Source organism: Diaporthe citri, assembly GCF_014595645.1.
Source record: "Diaporthe citri strain NFHF-8-4 chromosome Unknown scaffold_11, whole genome shotgun sequence".
Taxonomy (NCBI): Eukaryota; Fungi; Ascomycota; class Sordariomycetes; order Diaporthales; family Diaporthaceae; genus Diaporthe; species Diaporthe citri.
In genome coordinates, this window is record NW_025064856.1 from 41402 (window position 1) to 66403 (window position 25002).

General features: G+C 54.6%; 7 protein-coding genes across 7 annotated transcripts; 4 read left to right on the forward strand and 3 right to left on the reverse strand.

Moving 5' to 3' along the window:
• Positions 1 to 274: 274 nt before the first annotated feature.
• On the reverse strand, positions 275 to 960 carry INS49_003801 (uncharacterized protein; the record flags this gene model as incomplete). The annotated part of the gene is made up of 2 exons (XM_043164591.1): positions 275 to 603; positions 696 to 960. 2 exons carry the CDS (start codon positions 958 to 960, stop codon positions 275 to 277), a joined length of 594 nt encoding a protein of 197 aa, XP_043018241.1.
• A 2012-nt stretch (positions 961 to 2972) lies between these two features.
• INS49_003802 (uncharacterized protein) lies at positions 2973 to 3774 on the forward strand (the record flags this gene model as incomplete). The annotated part of the gene is made up of 2 exons (XM_043164592.1): positions 2973 to 3366; positions 3395 to 3774. The coding sequence occupies 2 exons, from the start codon at positions 2973 to 2975 to the stop codon at positions 3772 to 3774; spliced, it is 774 nt and encodes a 257-aa protein (XP_043018242.1).
• Positions 3775 to 5783: 2009 nt separating this feature from the next.
• Positions 5784 to 6560, reverse strand: INS49_003803 (uncharacterized protein; the record flags this gene model as incomplete). The annotated part of the gene is made up of 3 exons (XM_043164593.1): positions 5784 to 5841; positions 5894 to 6386; positions 6548 to 6560. 3 exons carry the CDS (start codon positions 6558 to 6560, stop codon positions 5784 to 5786), a joined length of 564 nt encoding a protein of 187 aa, XP_043018243.1.
• A 1484-nt stretch (positions 6561 to 8044) lies between these two features.
• Positions 8045 to 8999, forward strand: INS49_003804 (uncharacterized protein; the record flags this gene model as incomplete). The annotated part of the gene is made up of 3 exons (XM_043164594.1): positions 8045 to 8070; positions 8129 to 8770; positions 8825 to 8999. 3 exons carry the CDS (start codon positions 8045 to 8047, stop codon positions 8997 to 8999), a joined length of 843 nt encoding a protein of 280 aa, XP_043018244.1.
• Positions 9000 to 13765: 4766 nt separating this feature from the next.
• On the reverse strand, positions 13766 to 14666 carry INS49_003805 (uncharacterized protein; the record flags this gene model as incomplete). The annotated part of the gene is made up of 2 exons (XM_043164595.1): positions 13766 to 13780; positions 13833 to 14666. 2 exons carry the CDS (start codon positions 14664 to 14666, stop codon positions 13766 to 13768), a joined length of 849 nt encoding a protein of 282 aa, XP_043018245.1.
• Positions 14667 to 20137: 5471 nt separating this feature from the next.
• INS49_003806 (uncharacterized protein) lies at positions 20138 to 21284 on the forward strand (the record flags this gene model as incomplete). The annotated part of the gene is made up of 2 exons (XM_043164596.1): positions 20138 to 20544; positions 20675 to 21284. 2 exons carry the CDS (start codon positions 20138 to 20140, stop codon positions 21282 to 21284), a joined length of 1017 nt encoding a protein of 338 aa, XP_043018246.1.
• Positions 21285 to 23916: 2632 nt separating this feature from the next.
• INS49_003807 (uncharacterized protein) lies at positions 23917 to 24397 on the forward strand (the record flags this gene model as incomplete). Its single annotated transcript, XM_043164597.1, has 2 exons — positions 23917 to 24127; positions 24198 to 24397. 2 exons carry the CDS (start codon positions 23917 to 23919, stop codon positions 24395 to 24397), a joined length of 411 nt encoding a protein of 136 aa, XP_043018247.1.
• Positions 24398 to 25002: the final 605 nt, after the last annotated feature.

Here is a 25002-nt window from a genome sequence, read left to right on the forward strand (position 1 = left end):
TCAGGCGTCGACAGGGTGCGGCGATGATGTGTGGGCAATTAGTCGGATATATGGGAGGTGTGTGATTCTCGAGAGCCGAACTCGAGAGTCGTCTAAAGATCTCACACCGTTTCTAAGAATGGTATCTTCTTCTTCCTCGGCGGGATTGATGTGTGCCCGTCCACAAGTCGCGAGCGCGCCTAGATCGCCCGCTCGCCCGTCCGCCCCCTGGCTCCTCACGCGGCGGTCGGTCACGCGCTGCTGGCTCCGCTTCTACTCGACACAAACTCTGCTCCTACAGCACGGCAGCGCCCATCATCGCCACGGGCACGACGTATTTGATGACGTTTATCACCGGGGTTGCTTGCGCGGCGGCACCGATCACCGAGGCGGTGGCGATAGGTGACACGCTTGAGTAGCCGGTGAAGGTGTTGCCCGGGTTCGGCGATCCAGTCGTGCCTGATCCTCCCCCCGTGGAGCCGCCTGATGAGCCTCCCGAGGTCGCTGTTGGCGCTGATGTCGCGGTGGCTGTGTTTGTTGCTGGAACGGTCCCACCAATGCCCGACACACTTGCTGTTCCCGCCGCCGCTTGTGCTCCTCCTGCTGGCGCTGCGCACCCACAGACTGCAATGGTGTTAGTATTCTGCTGACACAGGCCATGGAAAGGATTACAAGCCGGGGCGAGCTCCCCAGGACAAAGAGCTCGAGCCACATACCTTCTTCGGACCCGTCAATGACAGCCTGGTAGCTGGCGGACGGGCATGCTGATGACACACAGCCCTCGACAGCAGCGTAGAGCGCCGCCGACTGCGCGCATTGGCAGCTGAAGTCTGTTCCCTGGCACCCTATCGACGGCGCGCCGTTGAGGATGCAATTTTGAGCGCAGCCGGGGATCGCGGTCAGGGCGACGTTGATGCAGTCTTGTGCGACGGCGACTCCGCAGCAGAGGAGAGCGAGCGCGTGTAACGAAACCAGCCTCATCTTTGAATGTGTAAATGGTTTTTTACTGATTAGGGTTCTGTTATGAGATATTGAGTGAGCCCAGATTCATCCTTTTGGGCATCCGATGGGGTCGTCGAAAAGAGTCGTCCCGAGATGCTGAGATGATGGATGGATAGCCTGGAGGCAAAAGGGCAGGAAAAACAAACGAGAGACCTGCGCAATCTTGGTACTCGGGCTGCAGAGCAAGGGTTTTCTTGGGGGGATGTGACGGTGAAGAAGAGGAAATCTGAGCACTGATGTGAGTGGTCGGGGTCGAGGACTGATCACCCACCTTCCCAGGTGTGCCCTGGTAACCTTACATGGCGGGATGGTCGCCTCTTGCATGGGCGGGCCACCCGAGCAGATGCAGCGAAGCGACTGGAAGTATAATTGGCCTCCATGGGGCCCCCGCAAACAGAACGGCTGGACCGACCGGGCCTTCTCAAGGCTGGTGTGGCTGGGATTGGCCTGAGGACGGGAGCCAACAACGACTGCAATGACAGTATCCAGAGGCTTTCACATGGCCGACTAGGTGAAGCCGTGGTGTGGAGGAGCTCGGTATGATCTCACAGCCACCACCACCTGGTCCAGCTCCTCCACCTTTCCCCCGCGTTGTTCTTCCCCAGATTGCCCAGGCCAGCCAGTCCACAATCGGGGCCGTTGCCCCTGGTCCCTGCCGGCCTTGGCGCTAGCCATCGAGGGCCTTGCTGCCATGTTCAACCCTCCATCGGCGAACCCCTCTCTATAGGGTAAAGATCCGCTCAGCTATGCCGGTTCAGGGTGACATGATGTTCACACTTGGGACCAATCCGGTAGCTGAAGCGATGTGGAAGGCGGCCGAACCGCGACTCGGGCAGGTATTACGGTCACATTCGAGCGCAGGCCAGAAAACAACTCGTTTGGAGCTCCTCACCTCACCTCGGCTGGCACTGCTACTTTTCACCCTCTCACATGCACGTGGAAAGCGGAGAGCGTGTTCCTCCTCACGCGGGCGCTGCCTGCCAATGCCCGCGAGATCGTCCTCCACCACCACCATCGACTACGGCTGAGGATTTGGAGTCGCGTGCCTCCAAAAGTTCGTATTTTCCGGCGTCCTCGGCCCTCCGCGCTGCCCTACTGGCTTATCAATAGTCGCTTGGCGCCGCCCAATCAGAGACATATAAACGACTTCACGAGATGGCTTCAGAGACATGAGCAGCTGCCCCCAATACGTCAATTGCAGTCAAGTTCGACGCTACGTTCAAGGGGAAAAAAGAAAGGAATCCAGAGTGCTGGCAGGCGAAGTAGAGAAAAGTTTCAGACAGTCGGGTTTTCGTAGTGTAATGCTCCACCCGGTTCGGCAAGAATATCCGCAGAACACTGTGGCCTCTTCTCCTTGTGTATTCTAAACGTGTCGCCATGGAGTTCTGGTAGTATTTCAACGGCTACGCATCTTCCGTTGTCAATATTCTTATCAACCTGTCTACTGGGCCATTGATTGACATGACCGCAGAATGGAATTCGTAGAATTCGTTTCCACAGGTCCGCCAATGTCGCGCGTTTGCCCCCAGTCTTGGAACCCAATCCCACACAACAACAGCAAGCCCCGGTCGCTTCATCACCAGCAGCTGCGGAACCTTCCGAACCAACACCGTCTACAAGCCGGACGGTCGCCATTATCTCCTCCATAACTTGCATCACCGGGATTAGTAATCTGCTGGCCGGGTTGTTGACAGTATGCATACCCGTGATAGCTGCGGATCTGGGCATCAAATCCGGTCTGCAACTATGGCCAGCCTCAGCTTTCGCCCTGGCATGCGGCTGCACGTTGCTCCTCTGCGCGACGGCCGCAGACCTAATCGGATGCCGCCGTGTTTGCCTCCTGGGTGCCCTGCTCCAAGCTGGTAGCGCGCTGGGTGCAGGGCTCTCCACGACACCAACCCAGCTCATCGCCCTGCGCGCCTTCGCGGGCGTGGCGGCGTCGTTGTGCCTGCCGAGCGCCGCCGGGATCGTTTCACGCACGTTTCCGGGCGATGGTCGCCCACGCAGCCGCACCGCTGCTTTCTCCGCCATGGGAGGCGGCCAGGCCCGTCGGTTTCGGGCTGGGTCTTGTTTTAGGTGGTGTCTTCAGTGACAGCGTTGGATGGAGGTGGGGTTTCCATGCCACGTCTATCCTCAACATCGTCGTCCTGGCCATCGCGCTGTGGTCGCTGCCAGCCGGCGTCGACGACGATGCACCCCTGGGCCGGGCCACCCTCACCCGTCTGCAGAAAGAACTGGACTGGGTCGGCGCGTTGGTCATCAGCACAAGCCTGGCTTTCCTGTCCTACGTACTATTAGCTGTCGTAGCGGACTCTGATGCAAGCGTTCATATGCGAGCGCCCCTGGACATCGTGTTCCTCGTCTCTGTATTTCCCTCCAGCACCAGTCTGCGGCTTTCTCATGAACATTGCAGTTGCACTCTTACTCCCTTACTTGAAAACCTCCTATGCTGTGCCTGTGGCCTGTTTTGTCAGTGGCCTCGCGCCGCTCCTACTGGCAGCGTTATGCCGGGTTAACGGCCCCAGCTACTGGCAGGCTGCCTTCCAGGCCATGGCTCTCAACCCGCTGGGCGCGGACCTGATGTATACTATTGCCATGCTGGTTACTACCGAGGCATTCCCCCCGAAGACGCAGGCGTTGTGGTGGTGTCTTCAACATGGTCTCTCAGATCGGCAAGAATGTTGGTATCGCAACAACGGCTATCATAGCACAACAGGTGTCTTCACCGCTCATGGTAAGCTCCGATTCAAAAGAAGCATTGCTTCGAGGGTATCAAGCTGGCTGGTGGTATAATTGTGGGCTGAGGTTTGTCCCGGTATTTGTTAGTCTCTGGGGTTTGAGGAGCGTATGAAGACTTGGTGTCAAGCGGGACTGAGGTTTGCGGACTAGAGATAAGAGAATTAAACACATGTTCGCCGTTCGTCACCCAGCCAACTACCAATAATTATGGATTTTCCTCTTCTGCACTAGATGTGACACGACATCTGAACACCAGCCAATGTGCCGTAAACCACGTGATTATACCATTAGGCCTGCACATGCAGATCTCACCCTCAACGAGGTTCTGTGGACCACGGCAAATCTCGAGCGTCCTGAACCGCCAGTCGCACCTTTATTGGGGAAGTTGACGATGACGCAAGACAGCTTCCTAGAGTCAATTTGTCTAATAAGTATCGAAGATCACAGTACTCAGAGGATCCTGCGCTTTGATGTGCACACTCGACTCTCCCATCCCGTTGCCCCGTTACGACTGTGCAAATTGGACTGGATGAACTGCTTCACAAAACACGTGCTCTGTGAAAGCCAATTCTCTTTTGGACTAATGCAGCTCGGAGATGTGCAGCACATGCGTAGTGCAGCTGGATGCAACACGGTCTGTCGTCATTCTCTTTTCTGCCGAGGACATGGACAGTGACGCTGGGCACCTGTGGCTATGAGGATTGCTTGCCATTCGACGTCATGAAGTGAAAGTTAAACTTTGGGCCACATCGATGGCTATGACCTCCCACCCGGGATGTTTCCCTGATTGTTTATCGGTCCCAACGTCTGATTGGCGCAGGTGCGAGGCAATCATAACCCACCATCCCGTGCTCCCAAGTCTAATCGAACAGCCAGGGTCTGGTTTCCCCCCCACCAAGAGATAGAGATGAAGCATTATGTGCCAAAAACAGAATGTCTGGACGGGCCCATGTGGCTTGAGGAAGCTGTGGCAGTTTTCATTCAATCCTACGACAGTTGCTGCGTCAAGGGATCACACACGCAGTGCAGCGCCAGTTCTCCCAACTAGAACTCCATTCCTTTGCCTCGGCCTGAAGAGCGGACAGTTGCCGCCGTCGTTGAAAGAAAAGTATACCAAAACTTTTTCGGCTAGCTCGTCCGAAAAAGTCCTCGTCTTGGAAATGAGGATCATGTCAAGTCTTTCTGGGGTCGACGCCACGATGCGGAGAAGACGCCCAGGGTCTGGTAGAGGGCGTCCCGGAGCCGGGAGAACCCAGGAACAAATCTTCACGAGATCTACAAACTTGCCACTGCATCCTGTTCCTCTGAACCGATCAATCACGCTGCTTGTTTTTCAAATTCTTAAGAGATTCGTTGAAATGTCACAGGGTCATCATCTCTGAAGCACAAATGAACCATGAGCTTCGAGTCTGTTTTTGCCAGCATTGAGAAACATTGTGGCTTTGCGTCTCAGACATGAAGCAGAGCAGTTTGTGAAACTCGGCGGCGGACAGCGCCCTGGTGCCCTCTAACTGGCTTCCCTCCCGTCGGCACCGCCGACCTCGGATGAACTCCTCGTGGAATCTGGAACTCATAGTAGCGTGTCTCGGCGATCTGACACCAATCGCAAAGCGTTGAGGCCTGGTGTTGCTGCTTTCAAGAAACGAAGGTGTGTGGCAATTTTGCAGGTGGCCCGGCGGCATCAGTGGACCCTTGACGCTCCAGCAGTTGTGCGCGGATGGCCTGAAGACTTCGGACGAAATGTCACCTGATCCTGAAGCACTTCAACCCGTCCTGATTTTGACGGAAAACGGCGACACAGTAGGCATCTTGGCAAGAGCGAGGGCAAGCCTTTCGAAATTCTCGTTGGTAGTGTGAGACTAGAGCGACCGTAATGGGCCAACCGCCTCTTCTCCCTAGGCCAATTTACGCGTCTAAGCAATTGACTGTCTTCAAAGAACAATGAGCATCAAGTTGATTTCGCCTATTGAATTTTGTGGAGTCTGGTTAAATAATTGTTGATGATATACAAAGAGATTGTGCAGTACTGCCATATGGACTTTAAATACAGAGAAGCAAGACTCTTATGGACCCGATTTTCCTATTGCACTGCCGATGAAGACCACCTCGATTGCAGCGAATCTGAGATATGTCAGTCCCAGACGTTCCGTAGACAAGATAAATTCTGACTTACGTTGCAGTTGCGCCGAAGATTTCCACACTCTTTGCGTTGCTAAACACTGCCAGAAGCACAGCGAACACAGCCGTGAACAACATCGTCAGGCCAATCCGCTGGTTTGTTGAGTTCACCGTGTTGAGTACAAATATCGTCAGGACGGGAAGTGCCGAGGACACAACCAACGCCACGACGTTGCTTGCCCGGCTGAGCTTCGAGTCCGAGTAGGACACCAAGCTGGCCTCCTCGTCGATGACAGTGCCGACTTTCATCTTCTCCCCGACGACGCGGTGGAAGATCCGCGCGATAACCCGGGCCATGAACCTGCTGAACACGGAGCTCTCGTCTTGGGCCGACTGCAGTGAAACGTACGCCGCTGTTTTCTTGTTCCGCCAGGTGAGGAACTCGAAGCCTTGGAGGAAGCTGTGTCCGCCTCTGCTGTCGACCAACCAGTCCTGCAACGTTTGCAACTGGGACTTCGGAGGAGATTTCAGTCTTGAGAGCTCAGTAACTGTTTACCATGAAAAACGATCAGCTCATCGTCCTCGACTTTATTGAGTGGTCAGGTGTGCGGCAGTGGTATGGGACCGTGCCTTGGAGCAGCAGACTGTCTGAAAAGAATTTTAGCAAGAAGTCAGCCAACCTATACCTTCGCCTCCAGTTCTCACATACTATATCTCCCCATTCTGTCTCTGAGTTTCTCAAACAAATGACTTTGTAGATGGGACGATGGATCGGCAGATCGCTCAGCTTTTGTCTCTTGAGAACGTATGTTGCTGCTCCTTTCCCCATCTGAATCGATTCGCTCATTCCAATGCTGGGACCTCCGAAGTGCATGGAAGCTTCTGGAGTACGTGAGGCCAGCTACATCATCGTGCTGGCAACTGGCTTCGAAGCGAAATTGCAGCTCAACAATCTCAGCCTGAAGGGCCATGAGCTGCAGTAGGTTGATCTCGTCGAAGCGTCTGAAGATTGCCAGGTTTCTTTCTCTGCTCATGATTCTAGCGAGTCGGTGATAGTGCTGCGGCGTATACTCATCTTCCGTAACTTGATTCTGGTCTAGGGGCTGCATCCTTCCAAGATGGATCCCGGTCGTCGTAGGTATAGCACCAGCAATGCCTTCCATCCAGCTCTGCGATTTTCTTCTTTAATATTTCACTTACAGTACAAGTGACTTGTCTCGTGTAATTAGGAATGAAACATGTGGGATAATCTACCAAGTAGTCCTTGTTAGCTGTGGCGGGGTTTATCATGCAGTTTTTACTGCAGGCAATCATGTCCTCTGGCATGTGAATTCACTCTTTCTTTCCTGGTGTTTTGGAGGGGACCAGGGCGTATTACCTGCCTTACACATTGGCATTGCGTTATTGATAGCCACGGCTTGACTAGATTCAGCCGTACGCGCTACGAGTCACAAGATAGATAACACCTCGACTAGCTTTCACCTGGTATTGGTGTGAATGAACTAAGAATCCCGATGTGGCTTCTTAGATGCATAGACCGGTCTTGCGCTATTCTCAGCTACGAATGAGGATGATGAGCTTCAAGATCACGGGCCCAAGCGGCTGAAAACAAAGAGCTTGACAATGAACAGATATCAGTGCCTCACGGAAGTAACTCATCGCACCTGGGCACACTGCTTCACTCTCACCAGTGCTTTTCAGCCATCAAACACACAGCAATCATAGATCGTTCTCTTAGCCCACATTATGGATCCCCTTAGCATTGTCGCTGTCGTGGGAGTTCTCTTTAGCAACTCGGCGTCCGCATTGCTCGTTGTCCAAAATTTTGTTCGCAGTGCAGAAACGGTAGAGCGACTGCAGCGCGAATTTGTGGTCCTGCGCCATATTCTGAAGGACTGTCGTGAGATGATTACGGAGAACACGACTATTCCAAAGTCAATAGACTGCTGTCTCGAGATGTGCTTGCAAAAGTACCGCGAACTACTGAACATACTGGAGAACCTGCTTGCGAAACCAAAATATTATCGGCGACTTTTGTACACTTTCATGGAGCACGAGTTGCTCACGACTTATAATGGCTTTCGAGATTCCGTCTTGCTCCTCCGGGACCTGTCTTCGGAGTGCGTGATTGCTTGCCCCAAGTATCTTCCATAAGACGTAGGCAAGAAGTCTTCAGCACTGACATTGTTTCACAACCAGCATGAAAATGAATAGACATTTCGTGCAAATCAGGTAAGATCCCAGATCCATCCTCTCAAATTGACCATCGTAATTGACTGGAGTCATGAAGTGTCGCAATGGCGAAGATCATGGAAGAGGGGGCAGAAGATGAGGATGAAGATGAGGAGGATGACGAGCTCAAGAACAGAGACGACACAGCTCATCCATCTGAAGACCTGCCGGAAGGAATACAACATCAACCCTCGAAAGCGCCAGCATCAGAACGACCGAAGTACCGAAGAAGGGGCCGCAAGTTCCTTGCGGAATTCGCGAATTTGTTGGCGTCAGACTTTACTAGAAGTCTCATCCTGGTTATCGAGGTAGAGGACGTGGATGATCACATGAGATTCAAGATGATACCCGTCAGGAACAAGATTGACACAGGCAGCGATGAGAATTTTGTGAGCAAGGAATTGATTGCCAAGCATGGCATGGACCCAAATAAGATACGGGACTTACCAGTCGAAGAGCAGCAGGAGCGGACGCTTGAGATGTTGAACAATCTCACATTCACCCCTAAGCAGGAGGTCACAATTTCTTGGCATAAGCCACGAGACAAAAAGCAACGACAGACCACATTCCTCATTGTGGACAGCGGATTATTCGATGTCCTCATAGGCTCAAAGCATTGGGCTGACGAAGCGAGGCAATCTGTGCTGTTCGGCTTTGGGCGCCATAGGACGGAAGGTAACAATTCGGATCGTCAATCCCGGTATGACCCAGTAACTCGATTGCAGTAAGGCTGACTCATACAAGCTGAACGCAGACAAGAGGAGCTTGACGATCAGAATGCCGAGAAGGAGGCAAAGCAGAACATCAAAAAGCAATTGCAGGAGACTGACGACCTGCTCCCACGGGTTGGCTCGGGGAAAAAGGCTGGAGAACCAAGTGAACAGACGAGAAGAGAAATGAGGCGATCCCGGCAACACACTTCGGCATGATTTTAGTAGTTCTCCACCTAACGACTCTCCATTAATGCATGTATGCCATTTCGCCTCGGATACCAATGCTTTGGCTGTTCAATGTTAGAAGCGACACCTGCATGATGAGAGCCACCCACCTAGGTATCCCAAGGCGCCGACGCGAGAATTTACGACGAGCTCAAATACTCACTTTTCAGCCACACTTGACATGCATTCAAAATATCTACCAAAGTTCCTTCTCAAGGCTGACTGTTGCGTGACCCATCCATAGGTTGGTCACGGATTTGTCGGCGATCCGAAAGATGTGGTGACCACTCAGAGGATTCATATCCTCAGCGGAAAAGCTAGCAGGGTGTACAATCTCGTGTCCTGTGGTATATAAACTCTCTATCTTATTATTTCCTTGGCATGCAAGTTCAAGTCATCAAGCAAGCTGTCAGGGCCGGGAGGTACAAGTCCACGACTGGCAGATCTGTCCGCTTTACTGTACAGCACGTTTGTTATGTTCATCACAATTTCGGTTCTGACTAAGTGATTATGCCTCTGTATTTGCCAGAATATTTGCGAGACGATAGAATTACACTCATCAACAGCATATTCACACATATGATTCAACCCAGCAGCCTGCGCCAAACCCGTAAGCACCCTACACGGAAGCCATCCTGAAGACTTTCCACGTCACCATATTCCTCGCGAGACATACACCGACCATGTCTATGATTTGTTAGGATCCATGAGTGCTTTCAGCAGCACAAGGAGACAAGGAGGCGACAAGACTTACGTGCCGGATCATCTTGGCATATGTGCTTACGATGGCGAGTATTCTCACTCGACATCGAGGAAGGCATGGTCAGCTGATGGTGGCGGGGATGTGTTCCCTCCCCCCGAGGGCAGGACCTGCGCGATGGGGCTTGGGAGAGCGACGGCAAGCATGGCATTGCTGATGACAGCGAGTGCCAGCACGACCTTGGAGACAAATTGCATTCTGAGAGACTGTGAGAGATAGTTGACGTGAACAAGTGTCGATGCTCGGATGATGTTATGGCGTGTAGATTCTGGCTGATACGGTGCCTGGGCAGGTAAGATGAGGCAATTGTGAGTGAGAGATGATGAGGCTTGATGCTGCTTGCCATCTTTCGAATTTTGGAGTGTCCAGGGGCCGACACTTATACTTGAAGAACGTCGGCACCAAAATCCCCAACATCGACTGCGATACACCGTGATGTAGTCTTGGAGTCGTGAGTGAATTGAGATGCTCGCCCCCCAAGCGAACCGTTGGCGAAGTACATGCTGCCACCCGAGACACAACGGTCTGCGGGTTTGCCTGTCAAAGCCAAATCGGCCCAATCGGTTTGTCCCTGTCTGCACCCATCCGTCCCTCCTTGTGGTCCCATGCCACTAGATCAGGGTGCACAATCGCCGTGCTCACCTCGAATTGGCCTGGATCACAGTCTCGGCGCGCTTGATGATATTGAACACCTCAAAGTCATTATCGGCTGGCTACCTGCGCTGATCGAGGGTGCTTGGTCTTTTGGGTAAGGGTGATTTCGCCCTGTTGGAGTGTGGTGCTTGTTATAGACCTCGTATGCTTCACCCTCGCCCTTTGGGAGCTGCATGCAGGGAAGCGCATTCTCCTGTGAGGATCGAGATGGCCAATCCAAGGCCTCTATGAGTTCACTCGCGAGAAGAATACAGAGGCCAATGTTATTGTACCTTCAACGGAAGATCCCTGATCATCTAAGACCCTACAGGTGTCAAAGAGTCAGTGTAACCTGTCACAATAACGTCTGGCCACAACCCTCGATGAGATCCGGGTTGCCTCCGAGACCGCGTCCATTTGACTGGCTCCGTGAGAGCAACGACTTCATATCCAATAAAATATCGATGAGTCGTTTCCGGATGCTCACGTACGTATTGGCGAGGAGATTACGCGGATATCACTGCATTCTAATCCACTGCTGAGGGCGCTCAGTGCGGACATTTGCCCCTCCTCGGGTGCCGTTCACAAAATACGAACCACTGGCATAGCACAATCACAGCTTCAAATCGAAGCCGAATGGTCCAGATACTTCCCAGAGACCCGAGATCCGTGGGTCGAGGCGAGATGACGAGATTTGCGCCACAGCGGGTGTGTGATATCGCTAAATCCGGCTATCAAGCCAACCGTCGGGTCGCACGCGGCTCAGCGGGATCTGCACCGAGTCCACTCGACGAGCAAACCGAGTGATTATTTTGGTATGAGGCATAGGACAACTCTCTGCGAAGTTGAACTCGCCCTGTATGTGGCAGCTCGCTCCTAAAACTGCCGTGGCGGGTCTCCATTGGCCTTGTGAAGTAATAATTTGCCTGTCGGCCGAGTGTTGAGTCGGACAAGAGGTGATGTTTGAAGTCTTGGGGAAGACGAGACCATCGCCTTCATCGATATGAGCAAACAATTACATGGATCTACACTACAGTATTATTATGAATCAAAACTCCACTTGACAGTTGCCAAGGGGCCACCGAGTTGTTATACCAGTCAATATCCTTTCCTCCAGATGTCGTGCGTGCGTATGTGTAACCTGTACTTGGCTATACATTCGAGGACAAAATCGTCACCACTACCTAGGTAGGGTGGTAATTCAACTTTCTGAACATCAGGGAATCATTTGCTGACGATGTTTTGTGTGCTTTCTGAGAAGCCAATCGTGATTGTTCAACGACCTTGCCCTCCTGAGCTTAAGGAACCCGAAGGGAATTCAGCTAGGCCTCGAGCATCGATCTCAAAAAGGCACTGGACCTACTGTTCGGCTTCATTATTGACCTAGCTCTCATATTTATACTACCTCAAGGTCACGCGTGCCCTAACATCACCCGTCTCAACCCCCAAGGGCGACTTTCCCCAAGCCTACATCCTCGCCTCAAACCGTCACCTGTGTAACGTCCGAGGGCTGTCGGCTTGGTGGCGGGCACCTGAGCGGTATAAGCTTGGGGCTTGACATCCTCTCCTCGATGCCATGCCATCATCTCCATTCGGCACATTCAAGCGAGCCAGCCAGCCTCTCATAATGTCAAAGGTGTCCCGGCAGCACCATTTTGTTATGTCGACGAGATCTAGACCTCCAGTGCGGCTGTACCACGCCATGTCAGTGACATGCCGCCGTCCAACCAGGGGTTCGTGGGCCGGAGGCCGCACGGAAACCGAGCCTTACAGGGCGACCCTCCCGTGATCCCGACCCTCCCGCAGTGTCACAGTGTACAGACGCATCACATCCTCCCAAGGGGGTTACCTCCTTCAAGGCTGCCTTCCTGCCTGCGAAGACGGCATAGGAAGATAGGATCCAACCGACCCGGCCGTAAAGACAGCGACGGCCACGACCCTCACAGCCCACTCATCGCGTCCGAAGCAGTCGGTCAGGCCGACCATTTCTTCCGTCCGTACTGGCTCCAAGAGTCGTTCCCCGCCACAGGGTACCTCCCGTGGCCCGTTCAAAACCACCGAGGCCCAAGATCCTCGACTCAAAAGATCCAAGACCAGTGTCCCTACACCCCCTTACCCTACCCCATGCCATCACGGCCCAGCCTATGCCGGGCAAGGTAAGCAGAGAGGATGCCCAGATGTGTCGTGTCCAGAACAGTTTCCTCCCCCACCCCCCACCCCCTCTCTCAAACCGTGAAGTCGTACCCGATCGCCCACGCACCAACAGTCGAACTCAGCTCGCGGCGGCCGCAACATACCGCGTGCTGTCAAGGGAAACATTTACCGAATCCAGTACTGCGGTGGGCGTTGGCCTCGAGGATCGTGTGACGGCTCTCAGCTGCGAGATAGACGTGAGACAGTGAGTACAAGACAGTTTTGGGTGACCGAGCTATTGACGTTGGTAGACACGGTGGGCAGTGTCAGTGGGTTAAAGCTGCCTGCGACTTCTGCTCGAGATCGGGATCAGGAAATTTGATTGGGAATATCCACCACGCCAACAATCACCTTCCGCCGTGTGGATGAAGATAGAATTGTCTGAAAGAAATAAAAAGGTATGTCTATCCATCAATTACCTGTCTCGAACATTCCAAGGTGTTCCCTCGGCACAGGTTGACGACTGATACATTCGGGTGATAAGATGGACGCATCTTTGGTGGCCTGTAGCAATAGATTCTCGCACAACACCTGGCACTCACTCAAGACAGACGCAATTTCTCCCACCCATCCTGCCCATGTATGTGCGCTTCCCTGCCGCTTCCTCGCAACCTGACAAGCGAGCGGCCAGCCTGTTCCCGCTCAGTCTGGGTTATTGGTCCCCGATCTAACGTCCCTTGCTCCCGATTCCCAAAACCAGCCGCCCAGACAAGTAATAAATGTAGATGCATCAGGGTTGCCTTGTCTTGGGACAAACCCCGTTTTCAGGTGTGGTGGAATACTCCGTATCCACGCCTCCACCCAGTCTCCAAAATAGTGGTATCACAAAGCTAATCATAGTGACGAAAAAGGGTAGGTAGTCTCGAGGGGATCGTCGTCGTTTGTCCGGGGCTCAGGATGCGAGACGTGCCAGAGGCATACCGAAAGAAGTGCCGAAAGACTGGCCAAGGAGGGGACGGCGTAGGAAGCGGCAACGGGTGCCCGGGAGAGATGTGCCACGTCCTGTTCGTGGCCCCAAATATGTTGCATTCCTTGCGCCAATGTGAAACGCCGAAGGTTCGTCGCGTGGTTGATTGACCGGTGACATGAGAGCAATTTACCAAACGCCGAAAGATGCCAATGGAAGAGTAGAGTACAGGCAATAATCGTTCGTCGTAAATGGGGAACGTCATCACGCGTTGGTGACCTATGCAATCGTTAGCATCAGTTGAAGAGACCTGCGAGTCGTAGGAACTTACCCGGAGGATTCGTCGCGAGTAATCTTGGTTGTCGGCGATGCTGCCACTGCTCATCCTGCGTTGAGCCATGACTGGGTCCAGTCGGGTGTCTGTCTCCATGGAGTAACCACCACTGCTGCCGGGTGGCTTTCCGCCCATAAAGGCATTGACAGCTGCGTTGCGACGGTGCTCCTCCTCGATCTCACGGTTTCTCTTCTGTCGCATCCAGAACCAGAGCCCACCAAACGCTGCGCCGAGAACCACGACGCCAACCACGACGCCAGCAATGATTCCACCCATAGGTGTGCCGCCCTTGCCGTCTTCTGGACCGCCCGTCGGAGTGGAAGTCACATATACGACACTGGTCTGACCGCCTGACACGACGGTGGATGAGGCGACCACGCTTGGGGTGGCAGAGCCGGAAGCAGAGGACGTGTCATTCTCGGGGGCGTATGAGACCGACAGCATGACACCAGTGTTGTAAACTGTGTAAAAGTCGATGCCACCACATGCTTGAACGCCGTAGCCGGGACATGGCACGTCACACTTGGAGTCGTCCACCAGTGAGTTTTTCGGTGGGTATTCGTTGCCGCAGTAGCACTGGTTTCCGCCACTCGTCGCCGCAACTTTGAAGCCACCGGCATAGCAGAGGTCGACAGCACATGCGCTCTTGGTGTTAAAATCTGGTGTCGAATTGAAAATAAGGTTTCCCCATGAGTTGAAGCAGCCTTGGACGACCTGGGCTCCGAGCGTCGGTGCCGCTGATGGCTCTTCTAGGTTTGCCGATGTTGCGGTGGCTGCATATGCCGGCAACACGGTAGCAATTGCCGCTGCGAGAAGTGTTGTTGTCTTCATTTTGTGTGATTTGGATTGATGGTGAAAGAAATTCGGTCTTGTTTGGCGAGGTCGAAAAACCTGGGACCGGAAGTAAAACGGGACCGAAGGCGATTGAAAGAAATTTGACGGCTTGTTGCAAATTTGTTTTCCGGCCTTCCGATCACGACGGGTTCGTCGGCAGGAAGGACGACTTCTATGGTCGATTCAACGGTCGGCCTGACAGCGAGCGAGTCTTTGTCGACTCGACTAGATGGCCACGAGGTCTTCGTCGATTCCGCGGGTGGCGGGCGAGTGAGAATAGACTGTCGTCGAACAAAGGCTGGGAACAATCGAGGGCGAGATCCCACACTCTTGTTTCCTTTGTGAGCCCTTTTCGTTCACACTATCCCACTTCCTGATTTTAGTATCCTGCAGTCTCCCTTTTGGTTTTAGAGCGGAGATGACATTGATGAGTCCCTGGCGGAATAGGCCCTTTCTTAGCAGTTCTTGGTGAAAGGGATAGACCGTTGGAGAGCGAGGGATGAGCCGCGTTGCTGGTCGACGAGTGAGGCAGGCCTGTTGTGGAATCCGGAAGGAAATAGAACCTCGAGGTCGCAGGTAGGGGGGGAAGGCAAGAAAGGGAGGTCCGCCTGAACTGGTCGGTGTCCGTATTGGTACAGTACCAGGAGTATGGTAGGAGGGAAAAGACAAGGCCTGGACCTGAAACTAGGAAACAAAACACAGAAAGCGCACTGGAGCGAGAAACGAGTGACTCTGGCGGAACTGGACTTGACGTGTTGCCGACTCGAGTGTCACAGCGCTTTGCGGATATTCTCCTTCACGGGTAGCGCTGCAGGGCGACCGTGGAGGGAATGATTGACTGTGTGTGTACTGAATGAGTGGGTTGGGAATGACGAGATGGAAGTTGGATCAAAAGAGACAAAAAAAAACGAGTGATGAAAATGGACGGACAGAGTGGGAAGGAAGGGAATGGCGGTGGGCGCGGCAGAAGCACGAGCACGAGCTGGCTGGGTTCCAAGGTTGGGCTTGGGCGGGTGTGGGCGTGTGTTAGGGAGGAAAGAAGGAGAGACAGGGACAGGATGGTGAGACTTGCCTTGTCTCCTCTCCTGCCCAGATTCCCTCTTTTGCCAGTCTCCTGCCACGCCGTCCCTTCCTGTTGCCGACTGCCCCCTGCCGTCCCAAGATGTGCTAACGAGCCACTAGGAGGACAAAGGGGAGATTACGATGGGACCACCCTGGCTGATCCGGTGTACGTACCGAAACGGTGGGCTTTGACTGGCTCGCTCCGCCCTGTCGTGTGTGCCAGAGACTGACCAGACCAGGCAGGCTGCGCAGGCTGGCCGGGCACGGAGTGCAGAGGTTCTGAGGTCACCGTCCGGTCTCTCGCTACCTGCTCGTTGCCCATTCTCCTGCGTTCTCTCTCGCTCTTTCGTTCCTGATAGAGTGGGTAACCACCGTTTGGCAGTCTGGCCATCCTTGCCACAACATCCCAACCGCACAACTTTGAGTGCAGCGGAGTGGAGATGGGGTACCGCCCTGGCCAATGGGACAAGCAGGCACAATTTTAGCTCCAGGGGCAACAGGTGGTCATTGGTCAGCATTGGAAACGCGCCCGGCCAGAGCTTGCCCGGTTCGGGTAAGTTTTGGACGTGAACGTTTTCCCCCTCGGTCCTGCTGCACATTTCCAGGACATTGCACAATCCCCAGTCCGTCACAAGCTTCCGCTCAATTGACACTGACAGTGGCGCTCGCCCCCTTTTCGCATCCCGTCTAACAGACTCGGGCCAGGTGCTATGTCCTTTGGTGTCGGCGAGTCCAGTCTGAGCGATAGGAAGCGTTAGCATGCCGTGCCGCCCGTTGGCTGAAGGCCTATTGCTGGATAACGGGAGCGCCAGGCCAGGCCGGCTGGCTGTACCACGCTCCCCGTAGCTCTGCGGTACCGTCCCCCAAGATTTGGCTTCATCAAACCCTGACCACGTCCAAGAATTGCTCCCCAAGATTGGTGACACGACCCTCCTACCCTCTCGCTTGGTGTGGAGTGACCTGACGCGTTGTGCAGTGCATAGAGTTTTGTCTATTGTCTACGACGGTGCATATTCCCCACCTCGACTTGACTCTGCCGCTGGATGGCTGGCACCTGCATTCCGAGAGGCGGCTAGAAAGAGGCCAAGCGAGACCGGCCTGCCTCCGTCTCTGGCGCCGGTCCCGACGGTAGTGGGCTCTAGCAAGAGTCGGCAGAGTCAACATGTGCTAGTCGCCATAGCGTTCCCGTTTCTAACTCCGCAACATGTGTGATGATCTGTTTCGTGATAACTATCCGTGAGACGCGCCTGCCACCCTCAGACTCAATTAATTAGCTCGACGTTGCTCAGCTTCCGGTCGTCGTTGGACAACGTGCTGCGCTTGTATTACGCTATGTATCTACCTAGGTATCTACCGGACCGGTAGTCTGCGAGACGAAAGGGGTGGCTGCCGTCTTGACTTCTACTACGGTAACTGCTGCTGCTCAGCTTATCTCGCCGTAACCCCTCCATGGCGCGAGCCTCCGTCTGTCCGCCTGCCATCTCGTTTCACCAAACCGATGGATCGGGAATGGCTGTCGTCGTTCAAACTGTCACGGTCACCCATATGTTTCGTTTCCCCTATATGATCGACTGATCAGCTCACCACCACAACGATCGCCGTGCCTGCTGCTCAGACACTCTCGTGACCAAATTTGGCAACGACGGCATTGCAATGGGAGCATCGCCGTCGTCATCGGCCAAAAAAAACCCAAAGGGTACGTCGCATGCCGTGGTCGCAGCCTCGTTTGAGCTTTCCAAGATCGATGGGGGGTCCCGGTCCATGTCCTGGCCCCGGCAAGCTAGGGGAGCAGGGGGAGCGGAGGAGGGGGAGGTAATTCACGCCCGCGCCGATACGAGGCACACAAGCGACTTGCAGTCGACACACGTGCAGTAGTTGGCAGCCGATGCCGTGCTGACTGTACAGATGGCGCTTGATGGCGTGTTGGTGTGCGTGCGTGTTGGGAGCCCGGGTGATGACTGGCTGCAAAATCCCACCACCGATATCAATCCTGCTGCGAACACGACATCTCGTACCGACCACACGGATAATAGCGACCGGAACATTGATTGCATCTGGACAAAAATCCTTCGTTCTGGGCCCTCGATGAGGCTCAGAACCCCAACTCTACCAGGCATGGGTTTGAAGCGTGAAGGCATAAATCAGCGCAATATCGCTTCGAGACCACATTGGACACAGCCACAAACTTGCGAGCCACGTCATTTCTTAACCCCGAAGCACTGGACGGAACAATTACCTGGTGTCCGATACAGTGCGTGCTCAGTGGGAAACCCCCCTATTTGAGACCAAGCCTGCAATACGGTCATCCAACCATGTTGTTCTCACTGTGTTGTGTCCGCGGGTGAACAAAAGAGGAAAAAAAGGACTCGCGGCCTGCTCTCCAATGTCCCCCGAAATACAAAGCTGCAGCAGCCATACGGATCGCGGATCGCGGATCACGGCCGTGGCCGGGCCTCCTGTCATGGGCGGCCTGCACCAGCCCGGCCAGCGATTTTACTGCCGCAGACCACGGCCTGCCAGCCTGGAAGGAACAAATCCACTGGTGGCCCTTGGGCCCGGGTCACTGCATCTGCGACCTTGAAGGGCGACCAACGCGGCCTCGCGGGGTCCAGCACTAGGCCCAACCTTCTTTTGTTTTTCTCCGCGAGGGCAAAGGTGCAGTTCGTCAACAAGGTTTGATGAACAATCCCATCCAGCATAGCTCAACACGGGGACGACTGGCGGTTCCTGGATGTGTTGAGCTTAATCGTGTGCTTCTTTCAACGGCTGGCTCGGGAACCAGGACCACCTTCGCTCAGCATGGCACGTAAGCAACCCTGCACGGCCATTTGCTGTTCGTGAATCAGTGAATGGCACGCTTTTTTTTTCTTCTCCCGTCAATAGTCTGCATTTCTTGTGGGTACCTGTCCCCGTGTTCGGCTACCGGGCGGCCGGGAGGATGGATATCTCGCAGCCCTACTGCATGGCCAGTACAGTGCCGCAGCCGTACGAAATACGCAGGTGCGGTATCTGTGCCCCTGGGAAACGGCCATATTCCTGTGCCAATTTGGCCTCAGCCCACGCGGCGCACAATGTCACCGGTCCAACTGTGCACGGTTGGCATTGCTTTTTATATCCTGACCAAATTTCAGAACAACAACAAAAGAACAAGGGCAAAAAGAAAATCAAGTAACAAGCTTCCGAGGTTCTCCTGAGAATATTGAGAGAATCGATGGTATCACCGAGGTGACTGTGGCTGGCCTACAAGGGCACAGTCTGGAATTTGGTGTGCCACTGCACTCTACCCCCGGCGGGCCTGATTGTGGACGGAACAGCTCAGGCTGTGGTGCGGTCTGGTTGTGCAACGAATTCCGACAGCTCACTCTCACCAGCGTCATGCAACTCTTTCTCCTCATCGTCAAGTGACTTGGCAACTGCAGAAGCGAGCCTGCAGCAGATGGCCAGATCTTCACAAGTCCCGCCTCCTTCAGTGCTCCAACCACCCTGCCGCCCAAGCGAAGCCTCCACTTGCCGCGAGATCGTGGGTCCACCCACACGCTGTCCACGACTCCAGGCGGTGTCCCGGGCCTTGGCAATCGCGGGGGAGACGGAGATTTGGCCTCGTGTTGGTCGGGCGAGTCGGGGCGGATTCCATCTCCTTTGTGTTCATTCTTAGAGTTTGTCGGAGAATTCAAAAGGCTCCCACGTCGTTCCCGGTCGGCCAGCAATTGTCGCGATGTGACGGCCGGAGAGAGGGCTCGGTCAACCTCTCAGGGAAGTTCGGCAAAAAAAAAAAAACGGTCGGGCGTTTTGGCAGCCCCATGACGATCGCTCTCGGTAAATCCTCGTGGTTGGTGATGAAATGTCAACATGAAACCTTGCAGTGGGGGGGGGGGCACTTGAACCACCCAGGCCATCGCGATCCACACTGAGCAGTCAGCTGCGCAGTGGGCACAAGCCAAGTTGGCCAAGTCAGTTTGTTGCTGGAGGCCGCCGGATTTCACTTCTTAGGACAGAGAGGGATTCCGCTGCCATGCAATATCATGATTCAAGGCGTCTAGAGCTTCCAAGTTGGCAAAAGTCGAGTCCGTATAAGCTTATCTGCATTAGGGAATCGGGAAGCAACTGTCAACTTGTGTGTTCTGGAATCCTTCAGGGCCAGGCCGGGGTTGAGTGCCAGGATGACAACCCCCCTTCACTCCGTTCTCCTTCCCCCCAGCTCCAAGACCTGAATGACAACCGCGGTAGGGTTCGGGGCAGTGACCCGCTGGTAGCCGCGCCCAGCCAGACGTCATCGTGAATCCACGAGCAACCTCGAAGAGCGCCTACATGTAGACCAGAGCTTAGAGTCCCAATTCCTCCTGTCTTGCCCTCCCACCGAAGGCCCACACGCCATTGGCATCCCCAGCAGACAAAAAACCGCCTCCATGCCTCCCCGCCCGAGAGCCATCCTCGCGCAGAGGCCGTTCCAGGCCCTCGCCGCCCGCAGGTGCTACTCCACCGCAAACGAGGCACCCCTGATCCGCGTCACCAACGTGCCCGCGCCCAACACGGGCCACATCCGGGTCCTCGAGCTGAACCGGCCGTCGGCGCGGAACGCCATATCCAGGGCCCTGCTGGCGTCCCTGCGCGGCGAGATAGACGACGTCCACTCGCAGTATGACGCGGCGACGGGGGAGGAGCTGGCCGCGAAGAGCTGGAACAAGAGGTTCGGGGGCGCGGCGGGCCAGGACGACAAGGGCCCCACGAGGGCCCTGATCCTTGCCAGCGCGGTGGACAGCTCCTTCTGCGCGGGCGCGGACCTGAAGGAGAGGAGGGGCTTCACGCCCGAGGAGTACGTGTTCCCACGAGGCTTGCCGTCTGGATCCCCTGGGGGCGCAGCCTTACGAGGCTGGGAGAGCTCCACCAAGTCGTGTGCTCATGTGTAGATGCTGTTAGCTGACAGACCTTTCCCCATCTTCCAGGACAGCCGCCTTCCTAGCCCTCCTCCGCTCGACTTTCACCAACATCTCCACTCTGCCTGTCCCGACCATCTCGGCAATCAGCTCTCTCGCCCTCGGTGGCGGGCTGGAGCTCGCCCTGTCCACGCACTTCCGCGTCCTGTCCTCCAACGCCGTGATCGGTCTGCCCGAGACGAGGCTAGGCATCATCCCCGGCGCCGGGGGCACACACCGTCTGCCCTCCCTGATAGGCATCGGGCGTGCGAGAGACCTGATCCTCACAGGCAGGCGGGTGTCCGCGCCAGAGGCCTACTTCCTGGGCATCGCGGACCGGCTGGTCGAGGTCGTGCCGGAGAGCGAGGAGGACGTGGAGAAGCTGAAGAACGGGGACAAGGCGGCCGCGGACCAGATTCTCTCGTCGGCGAGACGGGATGTGCTGAGTGAGGCTGTCAGGCTAGCCACGGAGATCAGCGAGGGCGGACCGGTCGCGACGAGGGCGGCGTTGCAGGCAGTGCAGAGGCCGCACGAGGAGGTGGAGAACGCGATGTACGACAGGGTCGTCAGGACGGAGGATAGGGATGAGGCGCTGAAAGCGTTTGCCGAGAAGAGGAAACCAGTGTTCAAGGGGAGGTGATGGTCCCCCGAGACAGAGATTGACTTGACGCGGACAGGATACTATGAGGTGTGACCCTCTGCGAAGGAGTCATGAGATATCTGGGGCCTGCATACTACAGCTCAGATGAGTCTCTGGACTGTACATATCGATCTGGATTCTCAGCCCAAAGCCGCGGCCTGAGAAATGGCCTTGATTGATAGTCATATGGCCCTTGGGGATAAATGTAGCTCGCTTCTGATCCCGGGGTTTGGGCTGTCATAAAGTCAATGATGCTGTGAAAGTCGAGCAGAGAATTCAAAATATGAAGAGCTATCACATCGAGGAATAGATCCGTGGTTCCGGGGTGAGAGAGCCTGCCCTGCTCTCACACATGTGTGTCCTGTCTCTTTTCCGCTTCCAACCTCCAGTCATGCCATCGATCTCTCTGGTAAGACATTGACGTTGAACAGTCTAAGCGAAAGGACGTTGCTGCACGTTCCCCAGGAAGATGCTTTGTGCGGTCGTGTGGACGCTGTAACTTGTTTATGCCAAACATTGGCGTCATGTCTATTCGTCAACTATCTTGAATCACCTAGAATTGATACAGATCACTTCCGCAGTTTCTTTGTGCTCTTCCTCATTCACTCACAAGTGCCTTGAGAGATCCGTTGCAGAATTCTAAAATCTTTCTTTTCTTTTCTCTTTTTGGCCGGTACATATACTTATCTGTGCTGTTAACAACCATATCATATACATGGTATTTTGAGCTCAGTGTCCACGAAAGCCTAAGTCTTTGTGCTTAAGGCTCGCGATAATCTTGACTTTGAGAATTCCCAAGGTAATGAAGGGTCTCCTTCCTTTTAATTTCCAAAGAGGCAACCAGCTGATTTTTCTGGGTCCGTGGGAGGTTCTTGCCTACCAGGGACGCGTGATGATCACGTCGTTCAGAGCCGAGATTGTCGCATTACGATCGCCACCCAGTATCAGACTTCGCACCAGCAGATCATCACCTGGAACCGATGTTGTCAGACGAGCCTAGGAGTGCGTCCGTTCAATTCGAACCTGCAAACTCCTCCATTTGGCCTGCCTTTCAGGAGGTGGAACAATGGCACGTCCACTGGGGCTTCCAAGACCCTCCTGACCGGATCAGCACGGGCAGATCGCCTGGCTCGTCGGAGCCACCACAGCTCACCTACCACAGTCTACGCGGTGGCTTTGAAGATCGGTTTGAACCACGCGCGCTCGTCGTGATCCCTTCTCAGGGCCGGGCCCGATTCCAAGCGCGGTGGCGGAAACATCAAACATCAAGACCAGACACTCCACTGTCACAGCGACATGCGGAGACGTATGCCCTGCGCCAGAGCAGAATGGAAGGTTGCTTTGACGATATCGTAATCGATGCCCGGCCGTGGCGATTGTTGGCTCCTGCGTCTCCGTTCAGTGAATCTCGAAGTTCCCTCTTCCCATCCCATAATCGACAGGCAGAAAGGCGCCTATCTGCGGGTCTCACGCGAAAGGAAGCCTCGATGATCTTGCGCAATGGCTGTTGGATGGAGTCCAGAGTTTTCCCTCGTCTCCAGCGTCTTTGCGTGCCGGCCGCAATGCCATTTGGCCCATGAGTAGGCTGTTGTGGCGCTCCCAACCATACTTGAGCTAGTATGGTAAATGGAACGGCGCTTCATTTATGAAGATGGTATAGCAATGATACTGTTCCCTTGCCATCCTCTCTCGTGACGGCTGCTGCAAATACCGTTTCCTGAGCCTTGACCTTGGCCCTGGCTTGCTGCTTCTGAAAGAGGTGCATGGTACGCACCACGATGCCATCCTCGATGAGGACCTTGCGGAGGCCGACCTGTACCTTGGCAAGCTGTTCCTCTCTTCCCCTTGGGGAATTCGGCAGGATCGTCGTCCGTGGCCACATGAAAGTTGCCACGACGAGCCTTCAGGCCAGTAATGCTGGAGGCATCGGAGCAAGGAGTTCGAATGGTTCCAGTCCTTCGTTATGTAGTATTAGCTGGTGCCTCTTCACTTACTGCTTGTGCAGCGGGGTTCTAGGACTCATCTCAAGCAGGCAGGTATGTTGTAAAGCTGGGGAATAGCATACAGTGCATAACAGCTTGATGACTGGACATTGACTTTCTGTATGTACCGTTGGTTGGGCCTACATGCGCTGAAGAATCGATGCTTCGGTGGCTACGCTAGCCGGAGCAACTGCCTTCAGAGCCCGAGTGCATGCTGAAGAGGAGGTTCGAGACCCTGACGGAATTCATATAGCAGCTGATGTGGTGCAGCATTCTTGACGATCTCCTACCTTTTCTGTCTGATTTTGCGTTACGGATCGAGGTCCAACCACTTGTAGACGTCATGTTGGCGTGCTGTAGTGCAGTGGTCTAGCCTCAAGCGTCATTGTGAGCATGACATCATTTCTCATCACTCCCTTGTGATATGTGTCTGTCCTCCCTTTTCTTCTTAACTTCACCCACCTACAGTTTCAAATCTGTTCTGCGCATTGAAACTTTCCATTCAAGCAAATCCATCAACTCTACACCCTAATCTACACTCTAATACCTTCCAAGGTTGACGACTTCGACCTCGTCTTCAACAGCTTCCGTCGAGCAGTACCACAAGCCAAAACACTCCTCTCAAGACAAACCAAAAACCTCCAGCCAAAATGTCTTTCCTTACCGAGATGACCTTCCGCCGCATGGCAACAATCTCCCGTACTGCCGCACGCTCTTCCAACTTCACATCCACCGTGCCACGAGCAGCCTTCTCTACCACCGTCCAGCTGCAGAAGAACCCCGTGGATGTTGCCAAGGATGGCCTGAAGAAGGTGGACCGCGCAGTGTCTGACAAGCTCGTCGACGGCATCGAGATTGGAAGTAAGTGGAAACAACAAAACGCTGGTTGTCGGAAGAGCATGGGGAGTGCGATAGCTAACCGCAGGAACAGCTGCTGCCAAGGACAAGGTCAAGGAGGCCAGCGCCAACATCACCGGCGGCGACGTCAAGGGAAAGGCCGCCGAGCTACGCGGTGAAGCCGCTGGCAAGGCACAGGAGCTGAAGGGCGACGCAAACCAGGCTGCAGGCCAAGCTAAGGGCAAGGCTGCTGAGCTGAAGGGCGAGGCCCAGAAGAAGGCGAACGAGCTATAAGTGCTGGGCAAGGAGTACATGGGGTCAGTACACTCACACTTGACGACGACACGATGACAAGTTGGTTTCCCTCCGCGCCACAAGAGGGGGGCATCTTGATCAGCTGTACTTTTACTACTTTTTTACGGCATTGCATTGCTCGGTGAAGGGTTTACCAACGGAATGAAAGTAAATATTTACCAAACTCATACTCGCCTCACCACTGCCAGTCTGTTCCCCTCACAGCCGCGAGTGACATGTCCTCCAGTGAGCATATGCTTGTCACCTTTTGTGACTGCTGATCTCTGATATACACTGTGAGGGTTTTACCCCGCCATCACCGCTTCACATGCAAGGACACCTACACAAGGTTCACAACACGGCGCTAAGCTGCGGACGAGCTCTAGGCAGATTGGCAGGGTAGCGGTGCAGCGCGGCGGGAGTGCTCCCACTGGCGAGCGATAAAGGCTAACAGTATTGCACTGCATACACCATATCAATACATGCGTGGTGATGGCGCCGCCGCCGCCAGCTATCTGCATGCGAGACATGGAGCCCCTCGGACCTACGCTGCAGGTCAGCTTACTCCAGGAACTCGGGAGGGGTTGTTCAGCGATTGATGAGAC